The sequence below is a fragment of the Juglans microcarpa x Juglans regia genome, chromosome 3D, assembly GCF_004785595.1.
Source record: "Juglans microcarpa x Juglans regia isolate MS1-56 chromosome 3D, Jm3101_v1.0, whole genome shotgun sequence".
In the NCBI taxonomy this organism is placed as follows: Eukaryota; Viridiplantae; Streptophyta; class Magnoliopsida; order Fagales; family Juglandaceae; genus Juglans; species Juglans microcarpa x Juglans regia.
Genome location: NC_054598.1, coordinates 20,071,062 through 20,096,730, shown reverse-complemented (window position 1 = coordinate 20,096,730; position 25,669 = coordinate 20,071,062). Strand labels below are relative to the sequence as shown.

Below are 25,669 nucleotides of genomic sequence, written 5' to 3'. Positions count from 1 at the left end.
TGAAATCACGTGAATTTTATACAGCATAGATACACACAATATGATTGGGAAAACAATTACTTGAAAGGGAAAACGGTACCACATGCAACCACAAAGACAATCCAAGGCAAAATCACAAAGATATGGAGAGATCTCTAGAATTACTTACTATAAAGTACTTAAACCTGCTTCTTTGCTAGCTCTGTTGCATATCAAGGATTGAAAAAACTTGAACCACCAATATTGATAGCAATTAACACCGATATACATGTGATCACTGCAAGCCAAAATAAGGCAGATCCTGCAATGCACAATTTTTTGACAATCATCAGGGCACACCATAAAAACCAATCAGAAACCGTGAACTGTAAATATTAACTGCCCAGGATAGTTTGTATTAACACACCTCCTCTAGAACCTTCAGAGTCACCAGTGGAATTCGAGGGGATGGATTCAGCTTTTAGACCACGTGGTCGTGGTATTGTTGACCCTATTGTTGAGACATCATCTAAAAGTTTGGTATTTCCTGTTTCAGATGCCACTATTCCTTGAAATTCTTCACTCACAATCAATGCGGCTAGAACATCCATAAATGATTCTTTATCCGTTTCATTTGAAGAACCTCTTTCACCCTTCTCGTAAGTAACATTTGACTGATCAGAATCTGACAATTCATCATCTGATGCATCCACATCAACGGAATCTGCCTCAGTCTTGTCATCTTCTTCATCCTCTACATAAGCCTTATACGTCAGTCGAAGTAGTATCTCCCCAGAAGACCTCTTTCTAAATAGTCCCCAACCTCCTTGCAAGACAACAATCCTGTCTGTTGGTACAGTATCTTGAAGAGAACCCAGATCAACCTGGAAATTATACACTATTGATAAGCTACGCAAATAGGAAAGTTAAAGAACTGACAAGATAATACTTCCTGATTAGAAAAGTCTGTCCTATATTAACTTCCCGGTGAATCCAGTCAATTGTGTATAAACTCATTACTGGTCTATAGCTATTAAATACATTCAAACCTTTCAATGCAATGTCAATTCCAATAGAACCACTCAATTTTCATGGAATGACTAGGTTGCTCAAAAAGCAATTTATAGCGTACTGTTTATATGTTAGTATATTTTAGACTACGTGCTGTTATCATATATGTCAATTTTAGACTACATGTGCTGTCATCATATATGTCAATAATACCAACAATCATAAGACCCAAGCACGCACACAAGCACATGGCATATGTTATGCAAAAGTATAGCCAACTGACATTTTTTCTTGTAGTGGACCTATGTTGTCGGCAAAACTTCAATCTTATGGGAAAAAAAAAAAAAAAAAAAACTCATAATTACCAAAAATGTCAGTTAATGAGTTATGCAACATCTACTATATTCGATACTACAAAGGGATACATGCTGATGTAGTCCTGACACGTCAGTGCCACCTCAATAAATACACAGCTCTCAAATTTTCTTTTCAAAATTGATTGAAATGCCACTACCACATGGAAGTGTCATGTCAGTTTGTAGGCCCATGTAGTAGCGAATGTAATAATCTAAGCATTTTCTGTCAATTAATTAAGTTAGGAAACCATACGAATACTTGTAAGAGAAACAAAATAATTTACCTCCCCTGCTCCAATAGTCAAATCCTTGAATCCTAGAGAATCCTTTACTTGGATGCACAATTTTTGTTTCCTAGGGTTCACAACGAGCATATGAAAATCCTGCCAAATATCACAGACATGATTACTTGTGGTTCTACAACTTCCGATTAATATTCACTGATGTAGTTTACCTATCAAAAAAAAAAATATATTCACTGATGTAGTGAGCCCTTTCTTGCAAGAACATGAAACACAACAGATGAAGCAAAATTACAAAGATATTTTTTTGGGGATAAGTATCAAATGGCTAAGAAGCATCACCTGATTCCATATTGGCTCACCAGGTGGGCCAATGACTGTGGTTTGACTATTCTTTTTACTGCGTATAATTTGATCTCCCAAGCTTAGAATAACATATGGATCTGTTTTGCCTGACAAAAAAAACAGAGATGATAGGGCATATTAAGAGGTCCAAGGACACATATATGGATCAAAGTATCACATTCACGGGCAATATCATATTGACTGTTTTCTTAAAGGAAAACTGAAACTGGCAGCTTAAAATCAATTCTGATATGACCACTGAGCAAAAAGACAAACTCACAGGATGTGCACTTAAAATAGTTGATAGTTAAGCAAATTAAATGTCACCAATTTATGAGCCAACCAGAATCCTCTTTGCAAAGATGTATACAAGGAGATAATCTTTACCGTAAAAAACGTAAGAAAGATTCCGAGCATCTACAAGAGTCACCGATAGTTCTCCAGTAAAATCCTTGTTTCCTTCTTGCATTTCTCCAGACTTAAAGACATTAGCAACAGGACCAACTGCTTTTCCTTTTTGAAAATCTAAAACAATCTTCTTTGGGCGGACAAATAGTCGAGGCAAATCCTCGGTGAGAAGTTTTGTCAAAAACCTAGAATAATTCAGTCAAAAATTTAAGTCAAAGAGTGGACAACACAAATAACAGGCATTCAAACACAAAAGTTATGGGTGATGCACCTTAGATGATGTATGAATATATCAGAACATTGGTACATTAGGGAAGAGATTATGCCATGAAATTTCCTTGGGAAAATCTTGTCATATATATTCGAAAGAATAATACTATTCTTTATTGGTATCCAAAATAATAATATTATTGAGAGAGAGAGAGAGATTATTTGATTCAGTGATATATTTCAAGTATATGATTTAGCCAAGTTGACAAACATGATCAGTTGCCTAGAAACTAGTAAGAAAACAGTGGATTTAAATGCGACTTCAATCTTCTAATGAGATAAAGATCCATGTGGAGAAAAAAAAAATATGAAACACAGCCATTGGAAATCTATTGGTAACTTGACATAGTTTTGCAGTTGACATTCGGTAGTTTCTACAGACTACTTTTTTATATGTACAATTTACCGGGTGGATTCTACCAATTTCATATCATACACAAACATATATCCCCCACTGCTTATGCGGCCACTCCTCCAGAGGAGATTTCCAATTGATGAACAAAAGGAAAATTTAAGATTTAGAAGCCAAATCTTTAAATAAAACATCCAGTAATGAAAAAGAAAGAAATAATAAAACATGATAATAGTTGACGAAGAATTGTAGAAATAAGCTTATGTCCTCACGCCAGCTTCAAGTATCATCAAGATTATTCCCATTTAGTTTTTGAAAGAAATTTCCATAATAAAATCTAAAACGTATCAGAATTATATCTGAAACCAGACACAAGCAGAGCTCTCAAAATTACTCTCACTCGTAGACCAATCAAATCAGTATGGATAGCATATTTAGCTTGTTCAAAAAATAGAAATAAGTTATAAAGAAATAAAAAGATAATATAATTGCCTTTACAAGTAGCATATGCAACAGTTATCATGACTAAGAGAGACAAAGTCCACTTACATTGAGAGAACAGGAATTGCTGAATTTGTCCATTGCACGAGCAAAAGAAGAAAAGAAAAAGAAGTAAACATGCGTCAGTATCTTTGATATCAGGACAATTTTAATCATTCATAGAAAATCTCAAGCGGGCTGTCTCCACGGTGAAGAGAACTTGGAAAACTCTACTGATAGGACATATTTTGGAACAATAGATACACTGTAACTTTACCAGGTTTTATACTAACTTTTATTTGGGTAGATGCTAAAGTTTGAACATGTACCAAGACAAACTTTATACACATACTACTTTAGCTGGATACAAATACATCTAAAAACCCACGGAGGCCATGAAATTATGGCACACCCATAAAATTGAACAAGCAGACATACCCATTAAATTGAATAAGCGGAATGGAGACAATTCAAATTTGATCTTTGGAAGTGAAACAAAAGCCCATGAAACAGCTCCCACCCAAGGCTCTGTAGGTATCAATCGTAACTTGACCCAAAGCTCCCCATCAATGTCAAAATCTCGAACACCAACTGGCACAGCAATGGGGATAATACCAAATTTTAGTGAGAGCATTAACAGCATACGAGCGCCACCAGTATATCGAAGGCCTATTTGGTACCTAGATGACATCAAAAGATCAGTCAAATGCAATATTGATTTGGTACACAAAGACATTCAAGTTTGGGATTATGTAGCAAATCACATGCTATATATCTTTTAACAATACCATATGTCATGCCAGCAAACCCTAGACATGTCACACCCCAAACTTAGTTTTTTTTTATCAGTAAACAAAATTTTATTGATCATAGGAATAGGCAAGAGCCCAAGTATACGGGACATCTACAAGAGCAATGCCTAAGCGTGCTAGATGAATGATACAAGGAATTCATGTAAAGCCATGCCATGAAAATCAATTAGAATCGACAAATACCAATAGAGTAAAGTATTGAAAAAGAAACTTATAAGCTCATGCATTGACCGCTCTTGATCTTCAAAACTTCTTTAATTCCTCTCCCTCCAAATACACCATAAACATGTTGGGACCATTTTCCAAATTCTTGCAAGTCACATCCCAAACTTCATTAAAGGGGTAAAAATGGGAACTTTGTAATAGTGTTTGTTACCATTAGTATTGGTCTAAGCTCATCCATTGACCACTCGATCTTCAAAACTTCTTTCATTCTTCTCCCTCTAAATACACCACCATAAACATGTTGGAACCATCTTCCCTATTCTTGCAAGTCACACCCCAAACTTCATTAAAGGGGTAAAAATGGGAACTTTGTAATAGTGTTTGTTACCATTAGTATTGGTCTAAGCTCATCCATTGACCACTCGATCTTCAAAACTTCTTTCATTCTTCTCCCTCTAAATACACCACCATAAACATGTTGGAACCATCTTCCCTATTCTTGCAAGTCACACCCCAAACTTCATTAAAGGGGTAAAAATGGGAACTTTGTAATATATTCGTTACCATTATTATTGGTATTAATTTCGTAGGTCTATTTTATGAGCTTCAAAAAAGTAATAGAAAAGTAGTTTAGTGCCTAGAAGTAAGGTGTAACAAGGCCCCAATCCATGTCCTAATAGAAATAGCCAATAGAATCCAATAAAAACTAGGAATCCTAGTTGTTTACTGATTACTCTTGACCAACCAACCCCAAAGTTTAGGGAAATAGCCTAAATTTAGGGATTATTTTCCTAAAATTAGGCTGCAAGCGTTTTCCTAGAAGAGTTAAAAGTTATTATAGGGAAAACCAATTCCAACTAGGAGCAGGAATGCACATTTTGCTGCCAGCCCTATTTTTTAGGGATAAATCCTAGATTTTAGGACTCCTTTTTCTTTTAAAACTAGCTTCCAAATTCTAGGAATTTATCCAAAATATTTTTCTAAGAAAATTTTCTATTAAGAAGTTAAAAATATTATTTTCGTCAGCTTTGATGTAGCCCAACAAAACATTAACATTTTCTGATAAAAGGATCCTGAACACTATTATTTCACGAAAAAATCTATTCATCATCCCAACTCTCATCATCCAATGATGTGGCATTAAATGATAGGTTTACAAGTGAAATGTAATAAATAATTTCCAATCACCTAATGCCACATCATAGGATGATTAAAGGATGATGGAAGTTGGGATGATGAGTAGCATTACTCTTATTTCACGCCAGCCGCAATTCCCCTACTGTTGCCCCTTTTCAGCCCCAAAACTAAAAGTCACTTAAAATTGCAGCCCTTCTCCTCTCCTAACAGAAATCCCTTTGGTCATTTGGAAAAGTTTTCTTCAAGCTTTCCCAATTCTTTTCATCAAGGTTCAAGTTTAGACATCTAATAATCTTCTAAATGATTTCTACATCTTTCTAGAATAGTTTTTTTCCTGAAAATTAGAGCAAGATCTATTATTTCAAGAACTAAATAGCCAACCACTCTTGGTGTTTTTCCTAGGGTCTTGATCCAAACCCTATTAGGTTAAGTGAAGTTGATTGAGCTCTTGAAGATAAGGAACGTAACTTTTTTTCTTTTTTGATAATTAATAAGAATTTTATTATCACGAATAGGCATAGCCCAAGTACACAAGAAGTATACAAAGGAAATACCTACTACACTCTAGAAAACAGGAAAACTAAAACAGAAACAGATTCGGTACATTCTCATCATTCCTTACAAAGATCTTAGCCCACAAACTCAAAGTAGAAAAGAAAAAGTTTTGAAGATCTTCAAAAGAGCGCTCCTTGTCTTCAAAACATCTCCCATTTCTTTCCAGCCATAGACACCACATTAAACACAAAGGAATGATTCTCCACCTGGCAGCAACATCGTTCCCACCTCACCTCACAACCACGCCAACATGCAAGAAGCTCCACAACTTCCTTAGGCATCACCCAAAATAAACCTGTCCAACCAATAACCTCATAACACAGAGTTTGCCACCTCACAATGTAAATTAGACATGCCAATTAGACATACTTATTTTCATATCTAATAACACCAATTCAATTAGTTAATGTCTGATTTGTTAGCCCAAAGATAGAATTGAGTGATTAACAAGATCAAGCATAGCTATATCGCAATCTGAAACAATGAAAACTTAACTGATCAAACATAGTCATACCACAATCTGAAACAATGAAAAATGATACTACATGATCATTTATTAAATCCAACATTAGATTTTGGGACATCATTCAGTGGAAACATCACGTATCACCTATAAATGTGCATACTTTTTAAGTAAAGTATTAAATTGTAATATCAGACATTCATTGCTGAATAATTTAGATTGAATGATTTAATAACTGTTTTTATATGTAAAATAAATAATATCAATTAAAAGGTGGCACACAATTTGTTGAGGGGATATGATCATTGCACATTAGATGTTGCATGCTATAAGGATTTAACATTTTGTGAGGGAAAACATGGTATGATTTTCTGGCATTTCTCGCGATGGAATTTAGCAGGAAGTTATTCATCGACTCTTAAGATTTTTTATTTTTCTCGTGAGAATGAAAAATTTTGGCTGATCACGGAGAAAAGTCGTAAGGTTTCTAAGTACATTACTGTGGATTGGTTGGCCACTGTGGTGATTGCTTGTGGTGCGTCAGTTGGTCCGTCACATTTTTATAAGTCTAGATGTAATGGTAATCAGATGTTGCTTGCCCAATGTTGCCATAACAATTACAGCCGCTTTTTGTCATTGTCAGAATATGGGAAAGAGGTGAGGCGTGGTTTTATTGCCATCCCAGAAGGTTGGCAGGGTGAGGGGTGGAGGCGATTTGCAGCAATGTTGAAAGAGGTAGCCTCTATGTTGATCTTCCTATGATTGGAGGCGATTAGCTGAATCTTGTTGATCTTCCTATGATTGGAGGGGATCTCACGTGGTCCAATGGGAGGACTTGGTCGAGGCAGGACAGATTCTTGGTTTCCTCTGCTTGGGAGTCTCATTTTCCAGATTTATGTCAGAAACAGCTCCCAAGATTATGATCTGATCATTTCCCCATCCTTTTGGATTGTGGGGGTATTAATGGAGGGCGTAGAATTTTAAATTTGAAAATATGTGGTTCAAGGAAGAGGGCTTTGTGTATAGGGTGAGGACTTGGTGGTTGTCATATTAGTTTTTTGGTTCTCCAAGTTTTGTTTTAGCAAGAAAACTTAAAGCCTTAAAAAATGACCTATAGATTTGGAATACGGAAGTTTTTTGGAATTTGGATAAAGAGAGGAAGACTCTTTTTGATCAGCTGCAAGCATTGGAAATTTGCGAGACGAACCAGAGAATAAGGGGCCTCGAGAGGAGGCTACAAATGCTACGAAATGAACAGCAATTGCTCCTTGTGCGGGCGATCATCCTCGGTGACCGGAGAGACTAGAAGAACGAAAAAAGTAGTTACAGTCTATTCCATCTACTGGTTTTACCAATTTCAGGCCCATGTAGTCGTCAGCCTTCCCACCAGAAGAGGCCTATGATATAGTGGTCGGCCTTTCAAATGCCTCCTTCCATTCGTCTTGTTAGTATTAAGTAGTACTTAAGTAGCTAAGTTTCCAAAGGTGAACAGTCCCCTGTCCTTTATAGTCGTAAAGGGCTTCTCATTTCAGAGGAGGACATTTTGAGAAAAGGTGAGGTGGTTGCTGAACTAGAGAAGATTTCTTTATTGGAGGAGATCTTGTGGAGGCAAAAATCTCGGGTTCTTTGGCTGAAGGAAGGGGACAATTGCACTAAATTTTTTTCATCGTATGGCGAACTCTCATCGTAGAAATAATGCCATTGATTATCTTCAATCTTGGGACACTATTTTTCAGATCCTTTGGATACTAAGGATCACATTGTTTCTTTCTATGAGAAGCTTTTTTCGGGAGGACTACTCTTGGAGACCTAAAAACTTGCTGGGCTGGACTTTGGGTATATCGACCAGCGCTCTAGTCTCTATGGACTGGTTGGAGAGACCTTTTGAGGAAGAGGAGATTCTTGATGAGGTTAGGGGGAATGGTGCATGATAAAGCCTCAAGCCCTATGGTTTCTCTCTGACTTTTTTCCAAGATTGTTGGGAAATTTTGAGAGAAGATATATTGACGGTTTTTATCGAATTTCATTCATGCATGAAATTTGAAAAAAGCCTTAATGCCACCTTTATTGCCTTTATTCCTAAAAAGGTGGGGTTGTGGAGAAGAAGGATTTCCACCCTATAAGTTTGATCAACGGGGTCTATAAGATCATATCAAAGGTTCTCACCAACCGTATGAGTATGGTGATAGTAAAGATCATTTCAAAAAATCAGAATGCATTCATTAAGGGGAGACAAATTCTTGATTCAGTTTTAGTTGCCTATGAATGTTTGGAAAGCAGACTTAGAGAGGGAGTTCATGGCATCCTAGTTAAGTTGGACATGGAAAAGGCTTTTGATCATGTCAACTGAGAATTTCTTTTATATTTACTTGGGAGACATGGTTTTGGAGAGAGATGGTGTGCATAGATCAGACATTGTATCTCAACAGTCAAATTTTCGATCTTGGTGAATGGTTCCCCGGCTGGATTTTTCACTAGTTCTCGAGGTTTGAGACAAGGGGATCCCATGTCTCCTTTCCTCTTTATAATTGTCATGAATGCTTTGAGTAGAATGATTGATGTAGTTGTAGACATAAATCTCATGTCGGGGTTTTTGGTGGGTGGAGCCTCTCCTAGTAGTATCAAGGTCTCACATCTTTTGTTCGCTAATGATACTCTTATTTTCAATGACCCTAATCATGACCATCTTCGATAGTTGAGAGCTCTTTTATTATGCTTCGAAGCTATTCCTGGGCTTAGAGTCAGGCCTCATTTGTTTTCAGGAAACTTCTCAACTCATCTCATCTCATCTAATTATTACAACATTCCCAAATTTTCATACAAAATAAAATAAACAATTCAACTTTTTCAATTTCCAAAAAAAAAAATATTAAAAGAATATATTCTAACAATATTTTTTTCAACTTTCAACTTTTATCTCAACTCATCTCATCTCATCTCATCTGCGAAAACAAACGAGGTCTCAACTTATCTAAGTCAGAAATTGTTTTTGTGGGCTCTATCTCGAATTCTAGGGACTTGGCAAACATTTTGGGTTGTAAGATCTTGTCGCTTCCCATGAAATATCTAGGTCTTCCCTTGGGTGCCCCTTATAAATCTTTGTCGATTTGGGATGGAGTGATTGAGAAAATAGAAAGAATGTTAGCTGGGTGGAAAATGATTTATTTATCTAAAGGGGGAAGAATTACTCTGATTAAAAGTATGCTGTCCAATCTTCCAACGTATTTTCTCTCCCTCCTCCCTTTGCCCATTGGGGTGGCTTGTAGAATTGAAAGAATCTTTCGTAGTTTTTTGTGGGGTGGTCTTGGTGATAACAAGAAGCTCCATCTAGTAAGTTGGGATAAAGTCTGCTCATCAATTACTTGTGGGGGTTTCGGGATCCTTAATTTGAGGTTTTTTAATAAAACTCTTCTTGGAAAGTGGCTTTAGAGATATCAATGAGAGAGGGATGTGTTATGGAAAAATATTATTGATGTTAAATATGGGAGGGCACGGGGTTGATGTTCTACTGAAATTAGAAGTGTGTATGGTGTGGGCTTGTGGAAGTACATAAGGAATGGTTGGGGGGATTTTGCTAAACATGTTTCCTTTATGGTTGGAGGAGGAGATACGATTCGCTTTTGGCATGATCTTTGGTGTGGGGAATTGACTCTCAAGAATGCTTTTCCTTCCATATTTAGAATGGCAAGAGAAAAGGATGTCACTGTTGCTGATTTTGTATCATTTTCCAATAATATTCTCCAATGGAATGTGAGATTTTTTAGAGATGTTCATGATTGGGAAGTGCCGATTTTTACTGATTTTTTCAGTAGACTGTATGACATTAAAATGGTGCAGGGAGGAGAGGACAGAATGTTGTGGAAACAAGCTGGAAATTCAATTTTCTCTGTCAGCTCTTATTATAAAGTGCTGACGTGTCAATGTGTCAATCAATTTCCTCGGAAGTGCATCTGGAAATCCAAGGTTCCGACCAAAGTTGCTTTTTTCTGCTGGTTGGTGCCACTCAGGAAGATTCTAACAACGGATAATTTGAGGAAGCGGGGTATAATATGCCTAGACTGGTGTTATTTGTGCAAGAAAGATGGGGAGTCGGCTGATCATTTGTTTCTGCATTGTGAGGTCGCAAAGACTTTTCGGGATGAGGTTCTCAGCAGGTCGGGTATTGCTTGGGTGATGGCCAAGAGAGTGGTGGATCTATTGGCTTGTTGGAAAGGATCTATGGGCAGCCATCACATTGTTGATATTTGGAAGATGATACCTCTATGTCTAATGTGGTGTTTGTGGCTAGAAAGGAATGGACGCTGTTTTGATAACAGAGCTCACTCGTTGGGAAAATTTAGAGAGTTTTTCTTTCGAACTCTTTGATTTTGGCGAAAACTCTTGTACTGAATGGGGATTCTTTAAATGTTTCCTTTTTAGACATTGCTGGTTCCTAGTTTCAGAGCTATTAGCTTGTATTTAGGTGTTTCTGCTTGTATATTTCATGTGTACTTGGGCTATACCTATCTACTTGCATTAATAAATTTCTTATTACATATCAAAAAAATAAATTTCTTATTACTTATAAAAAAAAATCAATTAAAAGGTGGAAACTCAAGGATACCCAGAAGTATAAAAATTAAAAAATTAAATCAAAATAAAAACTGGAGAAAAATCACAAATTGAATTTGTGAAATCAATAAACTCTACAAGAGAAGAGATGGCTCTGGTGCCATCTGTGTTCAGCCACTTGAAGATGTGCATAAATAAAGATTTAAGCTATTAATAGGCAACTCCACACCCTTAAGCGTGTGATTATCCCACTCGTATCTAAACAATCAACACTAGACCTGAAGAAGCCTGAAGCTGCATTTCAAATGGAACTATCTCTTCATTGTTCTAACAAACCTTTCCGACAAAAGCACCATCTTCAGAATCACCAAATGAACCTCGAATACATTGAAGACAAACGACCACAACTATCTCACCAAAGGATACTGAGGCAAAGGATGATAGACACTTTCTCTGCTGCAGTCACGCATAACTCCAATTCACTAACATGATACCCCTTTTCTATTAGTTCATCCGCTGTTATAAAAAGAAAAAAAAAAAAAAAAAAAAAAAAACTCCTCAAACTTTGAAACTCCAAATACCTCTCCAAGGGAATTGCAATTTCCCACAATTGTTTTGACTTCCACAATAACTGCCCAGTCCTATCCTCCGCAGGGAAGTAGAATACAAAAGACTCTACATAGAATCAATTGGTTCAAACTCCTAATAGTTAAATTAAGCCTTAGGTTTCAAGATTATGTTCCTCCATCATTCTTGGAGCCCAAATGTGAGAACACAGAAGCATCTTCATCCTCCACTATTGTGAATAAATCTGGAAACATCTTTTTCTCAAGGCATCATCCCACACTATGCCAAAAGTGGAATATTCTAACATACCACCCCTCAAAGCAAACCTGACCTGATAGCCTCTCCCAGCCCATAGTACACCTTCTCCAAAGGCAACACCCAGGTCTCCTTTTAAAATCCCACTGCAGCTGCACAAGCCCTTTCTGCTAGAACAATATGATGTGGTAGCTATATAACTTCTTTTTTTTTTAATCAGTAAACAAAATTTTATTGATCATAGGAATAGGCAAGAGCCCAAGTACACGGGGCATATAGAAGAGCAACACCTAAGCATGATAGCTTAGTGATACAAGGAATTCATAAATAGCTATATAACTTCTTACCAACTCCTAAGTCCAGCAATCAAAACTCTACACCTAATTTACCACAATCACCCATCTCCAAATATGATCGATCCCCCACCTGATCAGAATTTCCCAGCCATTTCCCAAACAGAGTTCAGTTAAACTTGCTGAACCTTCTTAGTCCCAACCCCACACTGTTCAAAGGCAAGTAACCACATTAAAGTCAAATCTGAATTCCAAACCTACCCCAACTTTTAGTATATCCCACTGCACTTTCTCTAGTCCATTAACCACATGGGTGGGTACAGTGAACTCAGACAAAAAAAAAGTAGTAAAGCGCACAATTATCTCCATCCTGATAACCGCCACTCTATTCTCTGAGAGCCTAATGTCCACACCACACTAGCCTCAAACGAAGGCCAAAATGGCATACCAAACTAAGTCATAGATGAGGAACCAACTTAATAACATAACACGCCTGCCAACTCCTTGAGGCCTATAACATCCCCCAATGGAACCGATTCACTCTTGCTTATATTCACTCTCAAGCCTGGAACTGCCATTAGAAGAAAGAACCAACCTTATGTAAGTGAGGTGTTCTATGTGCGCATCATAAAACCGAATATTATTTTATTTTTATTTTTGATAAGTAAACAAATTTTATTGATCAAAGAATCGGCAAAGCCATATACATAGGTCTAAAACAAAACAAAAAATGCCTTAAGCTACGTAGGCACATTATAGACAAGAAAATCATGTAGTCCATGCCATTGAAATCAACAGCAATAGCCCAAGTACAAAGTGTTCTAAAGAAAAAAACTTCCAGCTCCTCCTGCTATCTCTCATTGTCTTCAAATGTCCTGTCATTCTGTTCCTGCCATATACACCATATAATGCATATAGGGATCATCTTCCATACGGCTTTAATCTGTTGCATGCCTCTTAGATTGGTCCAGCTAGCTAGCAATGCCACCACTGTCTCCGGCATAACCCAAGACAAGTCCAATCTACTAAACACCTCATTCCATAATACCCGAGCGGTCTTACGATGTAATAGGAGATGGTTTACAGACTCTCCCCCTTCTCTACACATGCAACACCAATTTACACTGATTACCCTTTGTTTCCTCAAGTTGTCGATTGTGAGAATCTTCCCCAACAAAGTTGTCCATACAAAAAACGCTGTTTTGGGAGACGCCTTATGTCTCCAAAGCCTTCTCCATGGAAACTGAGTTTGGGGTTCTTGTGTGAGAGCCTTGTAAAAAGAGCAAACCGAGAATACCCCTTTACCATCTGGTATCCACCACACTAAATCTTCCTACTGAGTGTTTGGTAATATAGAGTACAGAAGGCTATAAGAATCTGCAAAGCTGCTCATTTCCCAGTCTTGTGCCGCTCTACTAAAGGTGATGTTCCAACGGATCTGCTCCCCGAATATCTCCATAACTTCCACCAGTGATACATCTTTAGCACTAGCGATATTGAACAGTGAGGGAAATATCTCTTGTAGAGTACTATTACCACACCATACATCTCTAGAATTTGATCCTAGAGCCCTCTACCAGAAGAAGTCTAGTATGTCTACTCAAGGCCTCACAACCTTTTCTAATGTGTTTCCACAAACCCACCATACGCCCCCTTACTTCATTAGTGCACCATCCCCCCATAAATCCTCATATTTGCTCTCAATCACTAGTTTCCATAGGGCTTATGGTTCCTTATGATATCTCCACAACCACTTGCCAAGTAAAGCCCGATTAAAGGTCCTCATACTTCTTTCTAATGCCCAAACCACCATTAGAAATAGGGCGGCATATCGTCTCCCACTTGACTAGGTGAAACTTGAACTCCTCCCCACTCCACTCCACAAGAAATCACGTTGGACTTTCTCAATTCAAAACGCCACACTTGCAGGTAAAGGAAACGAGGATAAAAAATATGTTGGTAAGTTCGATAAAGTACTTTTTATCAACGTCATCCTACCACCTTTTGACAAATACATCATTTTCTATCCCGCCAACCTCCGTTCTACTTTCTCAACCACTGCGTCCCATATAGAGGACGCTCTCAAAGCAGCCCCCAATGGAAGGCCCAAATAAGTCATGGGGAGTGAGGCTATCTTGCACCCCAACGTGTTGGCCAGCTATCATAGGTTAAAAACACCTCCAATGGGCACCAACTCTGATTTGTCGAAGTTCACCTTCAAACCGGATACTGCTTCAAAACATAGGAGCAAAGCTTTCAGTGCTCGAATCTGATTTTGATCTGCCTCACAAAAGATAAGAGTATCATCTGCAAACAACAAATGAGATATGTTAACAGTTCCCCTCTCAGGGGATCCAATTGAAAAACCATCCACGAAACCATTATTAGCCAATGCCGAAGTCATCCTACTAAGCGCCTCCATCACAATAACAAACAGCAAAGGCAACAACGGATCTCCTTGTCTTAGGCCTCTGTGCTATGAAAAAAACCAGCTGGACTGCCATTTATCAACACTGAGAATTTCGCCGTTGATATGCATCAACGGATCCAAGTCCACCACCTCTCCCCAAAGCCACACCTCCCAAGAAGGTAGAGAAGGAACTCCCAGTTAATGTGATCATACGCCTTCTCCATATCTAGCTCGCAGATGATCCCTATTTTGGCAGCCTTTAACCTACTATTCAGACATTCATTGGCAATAAGAACTGCATCAAGAATCTGTCTCCCTTTTACAAAAGCATTTTGAGGTTTTGTAATAATCTTCCCCAACACCTCACTTAGATGGTTCGCCAGCACTTTGGAAATTATTTTATAAACACCATTCACTAAGCTTATGGGCCGAAACTCCTCAACCTCCATGGTCCCCACCTTTTTTGGTATCAATGCAAGAAAAGTGGTGTTAAGGCTTTTCTCGAAGTTTCCCACCAAGAAAAGCTCCTGGAACACCCGCATGAGATCTTCTTTTATCACTTCCCAACAAGTTTGAAAGAAACTCATAGAGAAACCATTAGGCCCCGATGCCTTGTCTCTAACCATTTTCCTCACTACATCATAAAACCTCCACCTCCTCAAAGGCCCTCTCCATCCGAGATACACCATTCACCTCAATGACGTCAAAAGCAAGGCCATCAAGTGTAGGTGGCCATCCCTCCTGCTCAGTTAGGAGCTGCTCAAAGAGGCCTACTACATGTTCTTCAAGAACTTGCTCTTCTTTGCATTCAACACCATCAATTTTCAGTAACTCAATGTTGTTGTTTCTCTGATGGGAGTTTGCAATTCTATGGAAATATTTGGTACTTCGATCTCCTTTCCTCAACCACAAGACTCTCGATTTTTGACGCCATGATTTCTCTTCTAGTAAGATAATCCTTTCAAGTTCTACAACCAACATTGTCATTTGTGCTAGCTCGTCCTGAGTAAGAGGCCGCATCTCTTGTAATCTCTCAAGCTCCTGGATTTCCATCACCTTGCCTTCCTTGCGCTCCACTATATCTCCAAAATTCGGTATATTCCAAAGCTTCAGATCTTTTTTTAATGCCTTCAATTTACCCGCTAGGATGAAGCTAGGGGTACCCTAAAACTAATACAAGGATCACCATTGTCTAGCCCTCTCTACAAAGCCTTCTGATTTCAGCCACATGTTTTCAAATTTGAAATACCTTCGCTTTCTTCGGATACCACCACAATCAAGCACGATAGGCCAATGATCTGAGCAAAGACGAGGCATTCGTTTTTGCCATACATCCGGAAAATGACACTTCCATTCTGGTGATATTAAGAAACGATCCAAACAAGACCAAGACTAATTGTTTGACCACGTGGTTGAACCCCTTGCAAGAGGCAAATCCACCAAATTCAAATCAAATATGCATTCAGAGAACTCAATCATTACTGGCCTTACTCTTCGATTCAGTGAACACTCGCTTGGAAATCTTATAACGTTAAAGTCTCCCCCAATACACCAAGTGAGATCCCACCAGCTGCATACTCCAACTATTTCTTCCCACAATGCTCTCCTATTGTTATCCAAGTTTGGACCATAGACACCTGCAAAAGCCCACAAAAAATCATCTGATACACTCTTGAAGGAACATGCCACCGAGTAGGACCCTACAAAATCCTCTATTTTCTCCACCACCTGTCTATCCCACATCAACAACATACCTCTTGAGGCCCCAATAGAAGCCATATACACCCAATCCACGTGACCACAACTCCAAAACTTCACACAATTTTCCCATCAATCATTTTCATCTTCGTCTCTTATAAACAAACAATGTCCACCTTCCACTCACGAAACAGATTTCTTACTTGAAAACGTTTATTAGCCTCATTGAGTCTGTGAACATTCCACGATACTATCTTGGGTTTCATTTAGAGAAAGCCAGCCCCTTCCCTTTTGACCTACCCCTGCTGGAGCTACCATCGGAATTCATAGACCAAGTCAATCTGTTTAGCTCACGCTTTTTTTTTTTTTAATCCAGCTTTTCTATGACTTTGATGCCCCGCTTCAATGGCTGTAAGCAAAGCCATAAATTGATCTTCATATCCCTCACACTTCAGTCCCACAACTTTTTGTAGTTCTTTTACCGTTTGAAATACCCAATCTGAGACATTATAATGCACTGGCATCATGAAGCTCAAAGGGACTGGATCACCTCCACCAAAAGTCTCTTCCACCACCGAAATCTGTCCAAAAATACTCCCAGAAAGTTCAACGTCAGAAAAGTAAGCTTGCTCTTCATCTAAGCCCCCCCCCCCCCACCCCAATCCTCTTCAACCGTTTCATCCATCTCAGATTCATCAGAAAAGTGTGCAGGTGGGTTCACGTACGTGGGGATTTCACCCACTAAGCTTATTGGCAAACTCTGCCCCTCCGCAAGTGTCGCGGATGCAGATTTGAGCTCGTCGATCATGCTGTGTCCATTCGACACGTTCTGGCCTTCATCGGAGGCCACCACCATCGTCTTCGGCGTATTCTGGGTCGCCACCGTCACCTTCAGACCACCACCACCACCATCTCCGGATTGTTTCTAGGAAACCAAAACAGGTTCATCGGGCTTTTTCTACAAAACCAGCCGCTGCTGTCCGTCATCGAAGACCCCCACCAACATCACTGGCACCTTCTGAGTCACCAGCACATTCTATGTCACGGCAGCTGCACCCCACCGACGGCGTGGTGGCTGGTGCGCGGGCTGCACTCCCGCCGGTAGGAAGGTTTCTCGGGCTGGCCTTCCTGCGGTACATTTTGGGTTGTGGCCCATAGTGAGGCCCAGCCCTCGATCCCGAAGGCCTGGAAGCCTCTGAAGGCCCAGTCCAGCCCAAAAGCTTAAGCCTATTTCTGTGGGGGCCCAGCCCATGGTGAGGCCCAATTCTTTCCACAAACGTTGGCCCCTTTCCCTTATCCTCTCCTCCTTCTTTTTCCTTTTTAGTCCCAACATTCCTTAACACTTCATCCATTTTTTGCCGTAGGTGCCTGAATTGCCTCTGCATGTCCATCAGAGCACGCCACACATCTCCTGCACTTTTGCCGTCAGCCTCCCTGCCATAGCCCGCGTTACGTACAAACGAAGGGGCTCAATGCAGCTTTCAGTCCTTAGGCCTCACACCACCATGTCCACCTCCTTGTACCATGGCGCCACCTGCACCAGAGCATCCTTATATGACCGAGAGCCACCATGGAAACCACCCCTGTTTCTCCTTTCCAGTTCATAGTCCACCAAAGCCTCCCTCAGTCTCCTCCATCCCCTCCCTCCTTCACCCTCAGGAATCAACAAAAAACTCCTCCTTCCTCCCTCACCATATGTTGCCACCATCATATATCGCCCTCTACTATTCGAGCACTTCTGTGCTACAAAACTTCGGTAGCCTTCCCTAATTGCCGAATAAAACTCTTGCTTTTTTCTCATTCAAGCATTCCTCCAATGCACCTCCAAGCCATTGCACTATCCTTGGTTCCAGCAATAAAGAAATCTCCCCTTTCCATCCTTTCTCTATGATACATAACAAAGCAGCCTCTTGCACAAGACTGAAGAGTTTTGACTCTATCACAATCTCTCTTTTGAATCCCATCACAAAAATTAGTGTATCATCATATGCTCAAAAATTAGTGTATCATCATGAAGCACACAATTTTTTTTTTTTTTTTTTTTTTTTTGTGAAAGTGTACGGAGAGAAAAACTTATACAGAAACAGAACCTAACGCCCTTTTGCCTTTTCAGCACAAATTGCAGAACCCCACAATATCTAAGCCAGCTGGTTGATGGTTTGGAAAAATGTAAAAACTATCTTCTGCATAGGCTTAGAGCCTATGCAGAAGATGGTTGAAAAACTAATTTTATAATTAGTTGGAGTTTTCCCTATGCAGAGAGAACCCTAGTATCAATCCAACAACAACTACAAATACATTATTCCCATAAAATGAATACATCTAAACATAAACCAAATATTATTGACAGCGAACATCATATTGAGAAATCTTCAAAGCACTTTACTTAGAACCTCCTTCACAAGAAGAAACAGTAAGGACGCATAGAGAAACACTCTTCTTTGAAGCCATTCGAACCAAACAAAAACAGGCATTAATACCATATTTGAACAAATGAACAAAATATATGACAAAAAAACTGTTCAATAGAAGTAAGCACAAGAACGTCCATTCCAGCAGATAATTCAAACCAATAACTTACTGCAAATCATTAACGCGACGCGAAGTCCGGCGCTCAACGTTTCTCACCGATAACGGTTCATCTCCCAAGGAGAACTGCCTAATCTCAACCCTGTCCACATAATCAGGCTTCTTCAAGTTATCAATAACCGGCTGTAGCGACCCAATGATCCAGTTCTCGATACCACCTCTATAAACTTTCCACAACTTCCCCAACACCATGTTCACCCACTCAACCGACTCTTTCCTCTGCAAATCCTTCTCCAAAAACAAGGAAAAGCTCGTTGGAACTTGCGGCCAGGCTCCAGCGCCGCCGCGCTTACCATCCGCACCACCCACCTTGTTTCTCTTCCTCGAAGCCCATACCTTATCGAAAGCAACACCGACAAAGAAAAAGAAGGCAAACAACCCGACTATATTTCGACTAATGGGAGGCGATGGGATTGGATGAATCACTCCCAGTTGGGTTCTAAGCTTATCTACGATTGGGTCCTCCTGGTAATTGGTAAAACTGGTGCCCATTTGGAGTGGCGATTCTTGGGACAAATCTTCGCCTTCCAATTCATGGGAAAGCCGCTTGACTACGAAAATATTGGCGCCTCGTCTGGCGGAATTGGCTAATTCTACATTAAGACAGTTGAAATCGCGGTCGGGACGGTCGGAGGGAATGGCACAGGATAAAAAGCTCCAATTTCTTGGGGAATTTCTTCTGTTTCGTTTGGAGAAAGGGATTGACGGATTGTCGATGGGATTAAAGAACTGCTGCTGCTGTGACTGTGAGCAATCCAAGCTCGCGGAAGGGGATTGCGAAATCATTTAGTAGTAAAATAGCAAACATTAATTCAGAGGCAGAATTAGCTTAACCCCAAAAAAACATATAATGAATTCAGCGTCAAGTGAGCGTAGTTCGAGCGAGAAATGGACCCATGCAGTTGCAGTTGCAGTTGCAGAGGAGGTTTTTCAATTCCTCCTGTACAATAGAAGGCAATTTAGCTACAATAGAAGGCAATTTAGCATTATTCTTCGAAGGCCTCAATCAAAGGATGGACGACGACGACGATAGCAATCCGTACTCTGCAATTTTCATGGGTAGGAAACGTGGGTCAGTCGAAGTCGACGCGGTTTTTAGGCATGGCGCCGCCTAACCATAATAGAATTTTTCTTAAAAGTATATAGCTCATGGCTGAGCTCAGGGGTTCGTGGTCGGGTCTTTTTGTGGTTTGGATTTTACGCCCAGATCGCGTTTCGAGATCTCTATCGTCTTGGTTTGGATTTTTTTTTTCCTTTCGTTATTCTTTTAACCCAAAATTTATCATTATTTCAAACTTTTGAAATCCCACCCAATTTGTAATTTCTCTTCAATTGTCAAAGTCAATCTCTTAGGTTACGTTTTGATTTTAAATTAAGTTGAATTAAATTGAATTAAATTAAGTTGAGATGTTAAAATATTATTAGAATATTATTTTTTAATATTATTATTATTTTAAAATTTAAAAAAAATAAATTATTTATTATATTTTATATTAAAATTTAAAAAATATAATGATGAGTTGAGATGAGTTTAAAAACAAACGAAGTCTTAAACTATCAAAAATAATTATAATGTATCATTTTTACTTTTTAAATCCAAGTTCTAAATAAAAACTAATATTAAATAAAAAATTAAATAATGAATAGCCCGACAACTCTAAGCAAAATTGTAGTAAAAATATAATTATAATCGTATTGTTGAGATGTTCTCTCAAGTTATCAAAGTTCTTCAAGTTTTAATTCAACGCAATAAATTTCAAGTCCAATTAGTTTAAATAACAAGCAAAAACAAATAAAGAAATTAACAGAAACTATATCACAAGTTTATGATATTACGAAGAAATCTCATCATCAAGCCATTCTCAACAAAAGTAAGTACTTCCAACTCAATAGGCCTCTCCAGCCCAGCAGCCTTCCCTTCACAAGCTTCTCCTCTCCACAAACACAATTGCTCCATGATGTTCAAGATCCATTTAATTTAGAACTTTATTCAAATCATGATCCACATATTGCACTGTAAAAGACAATAAAGATGTAGGGTCTTCAATTATGAAAGTACCATTATACAAGTCAGCAAGTCAAAAATAATTACCATTATTATTTTTGTCGATGCATTAAGACAAAGCAACTTTCGATTACCATTATCATGTTACTGTATACCTTCTACTGTTTTTGTCTGGTGCAATTTCAAATGCACTGGCGCATCAAGACAAAATAACTTTTGGTGACCATTATCATGTTACTGTATACATTCTACTGTTTTTGTCTGGTGCAATTTCAAATGCACTGATGCATCAAGACAAAGCAACTTTCGATGACCATTATCATGTTACTGTATACCTTCTACTGTTTTTGTCTGGTACAATTTCAAATGCACTGGCGCATCAAGACAAAGCAACTTTCAGTAACCATTATCATGTTACTATACACCTTTTATTATTTTTTTTTTTTTTTTTTGAAATGTAATTATCGAATGCACTATTAAACTATCTATAAAATGAAGGCTTATAAAGAAATTAGGGACATTCAAAAAACCATCTCTCTTGCATCATTTTTTCGAAAATTATTTCCTTCTTATCTTTTTTGTTAATATCTTCCTCCTCATGTCTGCAGTTGCTAATTAATCTCATTGTAAGTATATTTAGTTTTAAGTTTGTTCACAATATATTATCTAATTTGCTATGCACATTTCCTTTTTATCATTATTTATCTTTATATCTCTATACTAATTAATCTATTTCTTGTTATGTCTCCTGGTTTACCTATTTGGTATCAAAGCCAAGTTTATTCAGTGTATTATATATTATTATATATCTTCATATTCATTGACATCTTATTGTTATCATAGATTATCATAACTGTATAGGCTTAAATGAGATTACTTCTAATATACGAGAACCAATAATTCATATTAAGAAAAGAATTGATAATCTTCAAGAAAAGAAGGAATCTGATAAATATTTGAGTTTTATAAATATCAATTTCATAAATACCATGTGTATTTAAGTATAGAAGCAAACATTATAGAACTCGAAGATTATCTTAAAAGACTTCTTGTTTCATACAAGAGATATCATAATCATCTCACCCTTCTATGCTCACGACGAAAAAAAAAGTAAGAAATCAATAAGACAGGTTTTAACAAAATAAGATGTTAAAAAGAAGAACAGAAAATATCAAGAGTCTTATATGGGTAAGCCAAGAAAATTAATTGGTCAGCTCATCAATGCGAGGAAGCTTTAGGGTGGTTTGAGTTGTGGTCTCGGTGGTGTTCTCTCAAGATTTGATCTATATGTTTTTCTTGAAATACTTATTTTTGTTATATTTATGTTCTTATGAATTCCTTATTAAGATCTAATTCGAATAAATATTCAATGTCCATTCCAATAGGCCAGATTGGGGGATTATAACATATTAGATATTGAAAGAAATTTGCAAGATTGAATGTTCCTCATGTCCCCAAAAATCAAATTTATAAGTAGTCTACTTCCTCCTATAAATTATCATTTTTTACTAATTACTCAATAAAAAATATTAAAAAAACTATTAGATTGAGTAATTATATATTATGAATCATTACAATTATTAACTAAAGAAGCTATTGAGCAACATATTGACTAAAAATATTCTTTTATTCATATTGGGTTACTTAAATGCTTTTGTATTATTATGTTTAAAATATGGACATCATTATAAATTTCATGATGCATTACTTGGTATGATGAAATCTGGCTTATACTAAGGTCTCATTTATTTTAATTGTTATCCTAATTAATCATTATCGTTATTTGGTGTTAATATTATGCATGCATTACTATTAAGACTAGTGGTTATCATGCGATGAAATGACCTTTTAATTGTTATCTATCGTATTCCTTAAATGCTTTGGTATTGTTATGTTTAAGAGATGGACGTGATTATAAATTTCATGATTCATTATTTCGTATGGTAGAATCTGGCCTATACCAAGACCCCATTTATTTTGAGTCTTCAATTGGTTACACAGATGAGATGAGATGAGAAATCTTAGAATAATAGTAAAATAGTTTGTGAATAGTAATGAAATAGTTTATGTTAAGATGTTTTATGAAGTTTTAGTGAAATAGTTGAATAAAAATATTATAAAATTAAAATTTGTTTAAATATAATTTTTAATATAATTTTTATTTTAAAATTTGAAAACAAAATGAATTAAAATTAACTGTTGTCTATCGTATTCATTATAAACTAATAACAACAGCATTAGAACCGTAGGTTCTAATTACTAACCCTAAAGGTTATAGATTATTATTACAATCTAACACACCAAAATCTAGCATACAACTTCCTAGACAAATGAATTGGAATCAAATTACTCTTTCTAACAAATGGAGATTAGACAATATAACTCTATTACCCAAGGTATAAAATAATGCTATATATGATATTGATTATATAGATCAGAATTAGATGGCTCAGTTCAAATATCTTTCCAACGTCATTCTCTCACTTTACAATACCTTCATTTTCAAATTATCAAACATCTAGATCTGTGTTTACTTTGGGTTTTCAAAATAAATCCCAAAATTTAGATACTCAAATTCAAAGAGTTATTCCAAGAAATATAGATACGAAAGTTTATATTGTTAATACTAATATACCTTTTACATCACACACTAAAGAACAACATAGAGAATCATCTTTTCCAACATGCCCACATATAATTGGGGATGATGCCCATATCTGTATTATTACAAAAGCAAATCTTGAAATTGATAAAAAAAAAAATTATCTTGAACAAGATTTTATATCATAAGAAAATGAACAAAAAATATTAACATCCTTCTCAAATTTTCCTAAAATTGAAAGAGATCTTATCCAAAACAAATATTATGAGTTTTTAAATGAAATACAAGAAAATGCATTTTTCTTTAAATGGTTTGACATTTATAATCAAACCAATTATCAACTATTAATAGAACAAAAAACCAATGGATTAAACAAAATAATGATCAAATAATTTTGGAAGAATATCTGCCCTTTGAAACTAATAAATATTACAAAAGGAATAGTCAAGTTTTGGCTTCTCCAATAAAGAAACATAATTTAATTATAGATAGTAAAAGTATAGATAATATTCAATAAAAAAAGTTATACTAATTTGAACCTACAAACTGAGTAAATAATTAGAGAGAACTGAAATACAAATCTCTCCTATTAATGCTACAATTAAAGAAACAAAAGAAAATTATCTGTCTATACCACATGAGATTCCATTTTATTTAAATACCACCTTCTCCAAAAATAAAAATGATTTATTAGAACAAATTTCTAATAAACAAGAAAAGTTAAATCATGCCAAGAACCCTTCTACTTCTAATAAACAATCAATGTCTCGAGGAAGACAAGTTCTCCTATTTTATTATATGATTTGGAAATTAATGATATAAAAAGTCAGTTTATTGATTCTTAGTTAATAAACCCCGTTTATTTTCGTAACTCATCTCAACTCAACTCATCTCATCTCATCTAATCATTACAACTTTCTCAAATTCTCACACAAAATAAAATAAACAATTCAATTTTTTCAAATCCCAAAACAAAAATAATATTAAAAAATATATTCTAACAATATTTTATTCAATTTTTAACTTTAATATCAACTCATCTCATCTCTTCTATGAAAACAAATAAGGCCTTAGAGGAGATCATGTTAGTGACTTTTCTATCAGAGACTCTAAATATCATGTTTCTATAACTCGAAGTTGGTATCCAAAATCTACACTACCGAATATAGTATGATATGTGTTGTCACTATATGTATTATATGAATGAAATATTGATGGATTAACTGAATCTGAAATATTAAATCATTTTAAGAAATAATTATGGTAACTAATGTCTATAAAAGTAATAGAAAAATAGATAATGAAGTAGCTCATATTATTATCACATGATTTACTAGCCAAATATGATAAGAAATATAATAAAAAGAAAAAAAACATTGTTTGTTATAAATGTGGAATAGTAGGCCATTATAAATCCAATTGTAAAGTTAAAAAACAAATAAATGAATTAGAAATATCAAAGGAACTAAAAGAAGTTATTGAATTTATTTATAACATCATTAAGCAATGATGAAACCACTTCTTCGGTGAAGAAATTCATCAATTAAAAGATTTTTGTACTTCAAACCAACCATATTGGAAGGGATGTTTCCACCCCCCTCATTTGGGTTGGGCCTGACTAGGATATTAAAATCTCATCCCGGCCCAAGTTACGTCCCTCTGCTGCATCTAGGAACCATCAACACGAACACCCAACGGGTCGTGCAACACCCACCACCCCACGAGCTCCTAAGCTAGGAGGCCCTCATCGACGTGGACAGACAAGACCTATCATTTCTGACGCCCTTCTGTAGGAATACCTCACGTTTAAGGATTATACCCGTCAAATGGATGGGAACAACGGACAACATCCCTACCTCTGGTGGAGTGCAAAACATAGCTCAGGAAACTAAGCCACATTAAAGGCCACGGTCTGGCGCTTGTGCTCTAGATGATGATTCCTACCACGGGGTATGGATGGTCCCCCCTTCCCCCAATCTCTAGTATAAAAGTTAGACACTAGGTAACAATTTTCTCTCTCTAATGCTTGGAAGTGAATACACTAAAGGAAACATACTAACTTTGGCATCAGAGGCTCCCCAGAACACCTTGAGCCTATCATCTCCTTTTGTATTGCAGGTGATTGAATCTAGTATCCGGTGTGCG

The 25,669-nt window shown here is 37.0% G+C and overlaps 1 protein-coding gene across 1 annotated transcript in view; it reads right to left on the bottom strand.

Annotated features, from left to right (window-relative positions):
* LOC121254882 (tricalbin-3) overlaps positions 1-20,121 on the bottom strand; it is a 30,302-nt gene extending 10,181 nt beyond the window's left edge. Inside the window, exons 1-8 of the mRNA XM_041155077.1 lie at positions 18,910-20,121; positions 3,861-4,102; positions 3,492-3,510; positions 2,300-2,505; positions 1,910-2,019; positions 1,610-1,708; positions 386-842; positions 149-280 (exon numbers count right to left, since the gene is read on the bottom strand). Of these exons, the coding sequence (XP_041011011.1) occupies positions 192-280; positions 386-842; positions 1,610-1,708; positions 1,910-2,019; positions 2,300-2,505; positions 3,492-3,510; positions 3,861-4,102; positions 18,910-19,703 (2,016 nt within the window). The 5' untranslated portion in view covers positions 19,704-20,121 and the 3' untranslated portion in view covers positions 149-191. The remainder of the gene's footprint in view (positions 1-148; positions 281-385; positions 843-1,609; positions 1,709-1,909; positions 2,020-2,299; positions 2,506-3,491; positions 3,511-3,860; positions 4,103-18,909) is intronic.
* Between the last annotated feature and the right edge of the window lie 5,548 nt (positions 20,122-25,669).